General features: G+C 38.9%; 1 protein-coding gene across 1 annotated transcript in view; it reads right to left on the bottom strand.

Annotated features, from left to right (window-relative positions):
- Positions 1 to 2,523: 2,523 nt before the first annotated feature.
- Positions 2,524 to 10,143, bottom strand: part of ccdc3b (coiled-coil domain containing 3b) — a 44,775-nt gene continuing 37,155 nt past the window's right edge. Inside the window, exon 3 of the mRNA XM_079844255.1 lies at positions 2,524 to 6,693. Within this exon, the coding sequence (XP_079700381.1) occupies positions 6,409 to 6,693 (285 nt within the window). The 3' untranslated portion in view covers positions 2,524 to 6,408. The remainder of the gene's footprint in view (positions 6,694 to 10,143) is intronic.

The following is a 10,143-nucleotide window of genomic DNA, read 5'->3' as shown; positions in this document are numbered from 1 at the left end:
AAGCAATAGGTCTGCCAAGACAATTCCTCGATAAAGTATATGATTTATCTTTGAATATGTTCAAAAAACCTTAGAGAAGAGATTTGGGATGTGAGGAAACATTTTCGCTTTGTACTTGGCTTAGCATCACATTGCATAAGTCAAAAACGGTCATTAGATTGGGAGTTTCTCAAGCACAGGGAAAAATCCAGACAGCCTTTATGATCCCTTCTGTATCCTCAGTAGAGTTCAGCCTATTTTAAGGTCTAAAAATGATTCTTATTACATGTCTGAGTCAGAAATTTGGCTAACGTGTGCATGTGTTTGGAAACAACGTTCCTCCAAGGGCTTCAAATTCCTGAGATGTGACATGAAAGGACGAAAGATATCTTTCTCAGGCCTCAGAGGCCTTATGGACTAAATTTAATTCTAGTGACAAGTCTTGGACTGAATGATATTTTGTACTCTGGATGCAATATATCATCCCTTCTTCTTCTATCCAATTAAATGTGCCAATCAAACCCGACCTGCATTAATGTACTTCCTGCCTGTAGTTCATGTTATAGCTTGGCAAGACCACACTTGACAGCTTGTACTATGAGTGAAAGCAATTTACCTTCACCTTTGATTTACTGTACCAGAAACCAAGGGTGATAAATCCACCCTAACCCTTACCAGCAACCATATCACCCTGTAGCCCAAGACTGGTTTCCACTGAAGCTTAGCAGGGCTGAGCCTGGTTAGTACCTGGATGGGAGGCCAAATGGAAAAACTAGGTAGCTGCTGGAAGAGGTGTTAGTGAGGCCAGCAGGGGGCGCTCACCCTGTGGTCTGTGTGGGTCCTAACACCCCAGTATAGTGATGGGACATTATACTGTAACAAGCACCGTCCTTCAGATGAGATGTTAAACTGAGGTTCTGACTCTCTGTGGTCATTAAAAATTCCAGAATGTCCTTCGATAAAAGAGTAGGGGTGTAACCCCGGCATCCTGGCCAAATTTGCCCATTGGCCCCTGTCCATCGTGGCCTCCTAATCATCCCCATATATATATATTTATATGATTGGTATCATCACTCTGTCTCCTCTCCACCAGTAAACTGGTGTGTGGTGTGTGGTGGGCGTTCTGGCGCAATATGGCTGCCATCACATCATCCAGGTGGTGCTACACATTGGTGGTGGTTGAGGAGATCATGTAAAGTGCTTCGATTTATTCAGCAAAATATATTTTTTTTACGTACATATGATACGCAGTTTTTGTGTGCATATGATACGCACTTTATGAAAGGGATACTGTACATTCAGCCGGTTGTTATCGCAGAATAATCCCTGACAGAGTGATCAGGACTTGCGTCACTCTGAAGGGGTTTATTCTGCGATAACAACCGGCTGAATGTACATTATCCCACTTATTACACGGCTACTTGTCTCAAGTAAATTAGTTTTTACTTCACTTTCTCAAGTAGATTTGTTTTTACCATATATATGTTGAAATGAATGCCGAAAGGAATAGTTCACCCAAAAATTAAAATTAGCCCATGATTTACTCACCCTCAAGTCATCCTAGGTGTATATGACATTCTATTCTATTCAGTTATATTAAAAAAGTCCTGCATCAAATGACGTGCTCCACATGGCTCTGGAGGGTTAATAAAGGCCTTCTGAAGCAAATCGATGCGTTTGTGTACGAAAAATATCCATATTTAAAACTTTATAAAGTAAAGTTCCGGCCGTGAAATCCTTGAAGTCTTCCATTGCAACCCGTGGTGGTTAAGTGTTTTTCAGTCACAAGATGGCGCCAGACAGTCAACGACAGCCGAGTGACACGTTAAGCATATAAGTAGTACCGGTCAAGATAACTCGTAGTACCCGGATGAGCGGTGTGTTATTCACTTTAGTGGTTGTTATCTGGAAGAAACATACCGCTGGAATACACGATTGACCAATCAGAATCAAGTATTCCACAGAGCCGTGTAATAAAACGTTTTATATGCACGTACCCCACACCACTAAACTTACCCAAGTGTAATATACACTCAAAAGAATTTATCTATATAGCACTAAAAGTGGTTATTTGGCTCGTAATCATAGGGGAAGCACTTTAAGTGCTGTATAGCACCAAGTCTTGGTGCTTCAGTGGTTCTTAAGCAGTTCTTCACCGGTTCTTTAAATGACTGAGGTGCTATATAGCACCGCTACCATAAACAGAACCTGTTAAGATACGGTGCTATATAGCAACAAAAGTGGTTCCCCTATGATTACGAGCCAAGAACCACTTTTAGTGCCATATAGCACCATTTTTTAGAGTGTATATTATGCTGTATGCATGTACCCCACACCACTAAACCTAAAACACCACTAAAACAATGCGCATCATATGCACGTAAAAACTCATTTTGGCGTATAAATTGCATGCTAAATACAATTTGTGCTATATGTATGCATTTCATGAGAACGTGTTGAAACTTCACACATCACCTTAAAAGACACAAACATTGCTTTAGATTCATTACATTAGAGAAACATAAAAAAGTATGGACAATTATTAAGGGGAATGTGATTTTTATTTAATTACTCATTGGAATACATGTGAATGTGTTACACAGAAAATGATAATACATATTGTTTTGCAATTAAAAAACACAATTTTTAGTAAACGCTTCCTTAAATGGTGAACATTTTCACGTTAGCTTCACTGAGTAAAGGTTATATATATCAGGTGCTCAGCACCCTGTTTGCAATTATAAAACTCGTAAAAAAAGATTCAAATGGTAAAAGGGAAAGCTGATCCTAAACAAGGAGATTCATGATGTGCATTGACTCGTCGGATAATATTTTAGCCATAAATGGTCAAATAAGACTATGTATGGAACTTCTTAACAAAAGCTCCAAACCAGATTTTGTGTCTGTCTTGTGTTCAAGAAAATGAATGTTTCTTGGAGTTTTCAGCTGAAAGACTTTTAGAGTAATATGAAAAGGGTGACTTTTTCATGGACTGAAAGTCGATGCTGCTACACTGTGCCAAAATGATTTCCATATAAACACCTAGCCAAGTAAATTCACAAGACATCTGTATTAGTGATTGTCAGGCTCTGCCCGATTAACAATGACATCTGCATCTAGGCAGAAAGACCAAATTTGCTTTCACAAAAACATTATTTTCAACTATCATTGGATTTTACAGACCTAAACCTCATGCTGTAATTGAACGTTGTGATGTATATCAGCATTTTCACATTTTGATAAAGGATCATGATACTTTGAAGATTATGAAGTCAAAACATTGTTTGATTTTTGTTGTTTTGCCTTTTGATGTTATATATTTAGGCTATGTTCACACTGCAAGCCTTAATGCTTAATTCTGATTTATTGCTCAGATCTGATTTTTTTTGTTTGGCTGTTCAGATTATCTTTTAAACAGGGCCAATATCAGATTTGACTGTGAACTGGTTGCAGTCCTAAACTGATCCACACGCGCAAAAGAACGATAGCAAAAGCCACGTTTCCACCGTAGGAACTATCACCAGGAACTAGGAACTTTGGGGTTTTTCAAAGTTCAGGAACTTTCGGGGGTGGGACTTGAGCGCTGAACATGCTGATTGGTTGAGCTCACGCAGCATTTTATTTCAACCGGCATTTTTAAAAGTCTTGCGAGGTTCGTTCTGCTTTCAGTAAAAAATCAGTCTTGCTCTTTCTGTCCGATGGCGCACGTTCGTCTCAGCAATCTCACGGTCAATGTCCGTAATAGCTGATAATAACATACGTTGTCTTATTTTAAATCTAGCTTTCAGAATACGCTTTAGTATCAGTGCTCGTCTCTTTTCCGCCGTTTTGTTAATTACCTCTTTAGTAAACCAATACATAACTAGCAAAAGCAGCGCTGCTTGCATCTCCTCCATTCTTGTTATTGTTGCAGACAGTGTCGCACAAAAGTGATTACTGTCCGTTGGTGACTGGGAGGAACAGTTGTGCGGAGTCCCACGTCTCTGGACTAATTTGCCTAATCTTCACGGTACTTTAGACCGCAGTGGAAACACAGACAGTAGCAGGTCTGGGGGGAAAAAGTTCCTTTAAAAAAGTTCCTGGTACAAATTGTTCCGGGCGCACAGCATGCTGCCACACGGAAGTAAGCACAGAAGTTACTGAAGTCAGCATTTACGTGTTCATTTATAGGGTGATGTGCTGCAGAAGCCAGTGCATTTGTGCGCAGGGGATAAGAAGAGTGCAGATGAGGAGAAAGAGAGCAACATTTTTCATGTACAGTTTTGCTTATAGAGCTGTCACCATAATACTATAACAGAGTATAACAGCTCACCATCCCTCTGCTGACTAACTTCGCTGCTGTCTTCCATATTCAAAGATCTGATGGTATGTGAAATCTTTAAAGTGATGTTCATCAGCGCAGAATTATGATGAATGTCGATCTAGACTGACGTAAATAGCCCCGTTTCCACCAAAATTACCCGGAACAATTTGTCCCAGGAACTTTTTTGCCCAGGAACTCTTTTTCCCCCAGAACTGCTGCTGTCTGCGTTTCTATCATTGTCTAAAGTACCGTGAAGATTAGTCTGGTAACGTAGGACTGCAAGCGACTTTACAGTTCCCACTGGATTTCGTCCTTTGCAAATAAACGTAATAAAGCCTGAACCTTGTCGTCTGCCCATCGGTCGTATTTTTAAACTCCATTGATTCGAATAGCAAACAACTCTTACTGCACACACCGCGTCCGCAACAGACTTTTAAAATGCTGTGTCGCGTCGACCAATCAAAATGCTGCGTGAACTCAACCAATCAGCATGTTCAGCGTCCAAGTCCCACCCCTGAAAGTTCCTGAACTTTGAAAAAGTACTACCTCACGAGCAGGGCCGTTTTGAGGGGGAAATATTTTTACCCGGAACTTCATCTAGACCCCGGTTCCAATGGTCGAAACACACCGAGTACCACCCCAAAGTTCCTAGTTCCTGGGGAAAGTTCCCGCGGTGGAAACGCGGCTAATGTTGCATACATTCTGTTCAGACTGAGGTCGCATTGCTAAACATATGACATGTATCTGATTTAGGACCACATATGTATGGCTATGTTCACACTGTCAGTCCAAATCCGATTATTTGTGTATCCGATTGGAATCTGATCTCAAATTATTGACGTCCACACTGTGTATCGCAACTGTTCAGATCCGATTTGTGTGTCAATGCAGCTCTTTTGTTTTCCAGAATATCTGCATTGGTTTCTATGGCAATGACGTTGCGTTGGTAGGCATAAGCCAAAAACAGCAGCAACAACCGCAACACAGAGGGGTTTGCAGTAGAGATGTTGTCTTATTTACAACATGACATTGTGTAGCCGCAACACGCTGAACTACTGCTGGCAGCGGCTGAACCATAGGAGGTATGATCAGCTTTATTCCGTGCTGTTGTTTCCGCCGGCTTCAAAACATGTCTCCGTTATATTGTCATTTTTTGCTTGACCGGCACTTTTTTTGTTTCCTACAACAACGTCTGGCATGAGAAAGTCACACAAACCATGCAAAATACGATCAGAGCGGTTAGACTGAAACGGATTTCCAGAAATGGAAGCTTCAGCTTAAGTTCTGCCAGGAAGACTTAATCACTTCGTCACTTATTAACTTCATCTCTATCCAATCACGTCTTCATATTTTCTGTATAAAGGTCGTACTTACACATGTTTGAGTTCGCAGATGCCGATGCGACAACAACCTCCACCCTCCCCACCACCACCAGGATGGTTCCGTCCATACCTCCAAAGGGGGGTCGGCTGCGCCCCTGCCTTCATCTTCAGGCAGGAATATGCAGATCCGCTAGCCTCGGATTATAAACTATGGACGGGGCCTATGCCAAAACGTTATTATGCTTGCTGGGCTGTCAATAAATGTATGCTTCATTCATCATTCTATCTCCCGAGTCTTTCTGGTAGAAATGCGATTGAAATAGGATTTTAAACCACATATGAATTTAGCTTGAAACAAATTTCACACATGCTAAATCTGATCGGATTTCAATCGGATATGCACAAAAATCGGATTTGGACTGACAGTCTGAACTCAGACCAGATTTCATGTGGTTTGTGCAGTTCACACTGTTATAATTCAGATTCGAGTCACATATGAGCAAAAACTAAATCGAATTTGGGCCACTTTTGCCTGCAGTGACAGCAGCCTTAGTTAAATGAAAGGTTGTATGTTTAAACCTTCTGAAGTCATTAAAGAACAATTTAACTAGTCTAATGTCTCTTTGCAAGATGGATTTATTTGTCTATCCATTTTGAAGGATAACACAGAAGAAGGTTCATTACACATGAGAACCTTCTGAAGGCTACAGTATCTTCATAGATCCCTATGACCTTTCAGCATTAGTCTAGATCTGCCAATGCACCATCATTTCAATCAATGCTCCTTCAGTGCAGGAACGGCTCTTAGTTCTTAAGCTTTTTGGGCAGGATTTTCCTGAGAGTAGGCTTCTGGTCCTGGGTGGTGTCCTGTTGTGGATGGGGTAACTCTGGTTCGGCTTCGTGAAGCTCTTTGAAGCTTTGAACCGGCTCTTTGGTCTCTCGTTTGGCCTGCCTCAAAAGACGTTTCATGTTCTTCACCTTGTCCCTCAGGTGATTGTTGGCCTTTTCCAGGATCTTCACTTTCTGAGAGAGGTTTTTGACTTTCTCTTCCTCCTCAAATAAGGCCTTCTGCACATTGGAGCACCATAGCTAAATGAAAGTAAACAGGAAGTACATTTTAGTAAACAGGAAGTACAAAATACATAAAGTATCTGTTTGGCTCCTATACTTATAAGCATGGTCTAAAGTAAACTTCAGAAGCAGATTGAATGCTGCTTTCTGGCAATTTAAAGCAAGTAAAATATTAATGAAATATAAACGTTTCCAGCAATAAGCAAATTTCTGTTTTCACCAATAGCAAACATAGCTATTTAATATTAATTTGTGGTCCTTTTTTTAACTGGTCATGAATTGAGAAATCAACTTTTCATTCAGCCGTTGATATATAAAAGTTAATTGTGATATAAGAATATCCTGTACGTGTTGGAGCTGAAAACTTCCTTGTTAGTCAAAGAAAAGCTTTTATAGACACCAGGCCCAGCAGACGAGAGATCTTAGAATGTGCCAAGCTGTGACATCAGAGTGTGGTGAAACACCGCCTCAACAGATGGAGAACAACGTCTGATTCTGTAGCCCCGCCTACCGATTATAGGCCTATGTGGAGCTAAACCGGATCGAACTTCCAAGCAATAAACATGCTGCATAAGCTTAATTCGGATTCCAATATTATGAATGCATGGATGAACTTTATTTTTAATGAATATCCAGCTCACCTGGGTAAGACATTGCGCGTTTGTTCCTTAATTTCACCACGGATTCATTTGTAAACAAGAGACTGGATTTACAGACAGAACGAGATTACATGATTGAATGAAGCAACACACTAATGTGAGTAAATTATAATTTTTTTTAAATGTGACATTATTGCATTGTTACAGATCGTTTGATATCTATTGATAATGTGTTTGTGTAACATAACTTACCACACTGTCACAGGGCTCGCAAAGCCCAACATCCCCGGGCTATGTATTTTCCAGACGGGCTACCAACACATATCACGGGCCTGGCAATGGGCTTAAATAGTGAAAAAACATTCCTTTCTTGATGTGTGTTGTTCACTCTCTTGACTTGATATTTGAAGGAAAAATACAATCGTGGAAGTTTTGATCATGCTTAGATTTGTCTGACTCTGCAGTGAGGCTTGTGTGTGTGTGCCATAGACTGTAAAAAAATATGGACATAGTGTCCGTGACGTCACCCATAGGATTCTGATGAGCAGTTTTGAAGCGCAAAGTATGGACGAGATAGCCGTTGCCATCGTGGCAGCGTGTCATCGCGCGTCACTCCCGAATAACAGAAAATGGGCAAAAAGGCGGGACGTGGGCGGAGCTAAAGTGACGCGATGACTAACAGACAGCAGATAAATGGCTGTCCACCTGTCACTCGAAGTGGCCATGCCCTTAATTATGCAGAACTTTAATACTTTATATAATGTAAACGAATGAGTTATAAAAAAATTCACCCCCCTCACAGTTGTCATGAAGGGCAAAATTAACCGTATAGACCAAAACCACAATTTGTACCAGACTGTAAACATGTTTTAATCTGCTGTAAAGTTGGGCATTTTAACATGGGGCTCAATGAGATTCTGCTCCCTTCTGGGATGGAATTCCAAACCTGTCATTATTAAAAATAAATAAATATACAAATAAATGTAAAAAAAAATAAAAATAATAATAATAAATATATAAATAAATATACATAGAAAAGCAAAAAAACGAAAATAAATAATGTATAATGTAATACATTATGTATATATTTATTTTTTTCCATATTTATTTATTTATTCTTTTATTTATTTCCACATTTATTAATTTCTACATTTATTTATTTCTACATTTATTTATTTTTACATTTATTTATTTTTACATTTATTTATGTCTACATTTATTTATTCCTACATTTATTCCTGCGTAGGGTATTGAGGATGGCGTGGTCTACCTCAGACATAGCAATTGAGCTCAGAGTAGACGAGGGCGAAGGGTTGAGGCCACAGTGACACCCTGTGGTCGACATACAACAAGTATGCCCTCCTCATTACCCTACGCAGGAATAAATGTAGGAAGAAATAAATGTAGAAATAAATAAATGTAGAAATACATAAATGAAGGAATAACATTTTTTAAAAATAAATAAATGTAGAAATAAATAAATGTAGAAATGAATAAATGTGGAAATAAATAAAAGAATAAATAAATAAATATGGAAAAAAATTAATACAAACATAAATAAGGAAATAAATGTATAAATAATGTAATGTATATTTATTTTTATATTTATTTATTTATTTTTACATTTATTTGTTTATTTATTTATGTATTTATTTATTTTTAATAATGGCAGGTTTGGAATTCCATAGTATGGAGCCACTCGATGAATTGCAGTTTAAGTCACTTCCGTATTGACTTCAAGAGGAACTGCGGGAGATTGCCGCTTGGTGTGTGCGTATGTGTTAGTGATGCACGGTTCATGGTTATATCCACCGATCGGGTGGGCCAAGTAATAAAAAAATAACATTCCAATTAATTGCGGGTGGATGAGAGATAAACCATTGTGTTTGTTTGATAAAGACATTTTGTGAGCCCAGAGGGACGAATAATTCTGGTTGCTGTTTCCCACACGGTTTCAAAACAATTCCTCATGTGTACTCACGGGGGAGACGGAGCTCATTATAATATGCAAAGCTTATCCAATCATAGCAGTGGGCGTTACTTCCAAGTCTTCAGTGCGGCACGCCCATAAAAACCGAGCGTTTCTTGAGAGAGGCTCAAAACCAGGGTAGAAAATAGCCTATTACTTATTCATTATGATGTTTTTGAATGTAAAAACCACGCAAACGTCATAAGTTAACCTCAACTTAACCAACAGTATAAAAAATACATAAAAAGCCAGTTCATGACGCCTTTTAAAACATAACAATTTTTTTTTTGGAAGTACAGTGTAAATTCCTTTATTGCTGTGCATGAGGCATGTAGTTTATGTACAAGGAGTATGATGAAGAGAGAAAACATGATTAATGTGGCTGTATTTTAATCAGGCTCTGATTATCAGTTGGAAATCAAAGCAGCTGAAACTCACTTGAAACTTTTGATAGCATTTGTTATTCTTGATACGTAATGGTAACTTTATAATCCTGGGAAAAGCAAAGCATTTGATGCTTGCCTCTCACATGTGTTCCCGAGTCTTGGAAATATTTTACATCTGAAAATTTGTCACAGCTGGGCTTTTCTGTAAGTCTAGATTTCCTGGGTAGCTCTAACCATCATGCTTGCACCTGAACCTGTGTGTAGGTCAGATGTGATTGTAGATTTACGTGATATAAACATGTAAAGACTGTCATCAATGTGGAATATATTTAGGAAACTAAATAGAGGTCATACTTAAGTACTGAGATCATACAAAAGTACTTCAGTGTTGCAAAAAAAGAAAAAAGAAAATAAAATGTCTTTACATGATTGTTAACAAAAGAAGACAGGGTTGATTTTCATTGGCTGCTACTTTCAGTTCCAATAGGAAGTAATCTTTTGTTGACTGCTCTCA

Source organism: Gobio gobio (genome assembly GCF_949357685.1).
Source record: "Gobio gobio genome assembly, chromosome: 19".
Lineage (NCBI taxonomy): Eukaryota > Metazoa > Chordata > Actinopteri > Cypriniformes > Gobionidae > Gobio > Gobio gobio.
The sequence above is the reverse complement of the archived record's forward strand: the minus strand, read 5'-3'. Positions and strand labels throughout refer to the sequence as shown.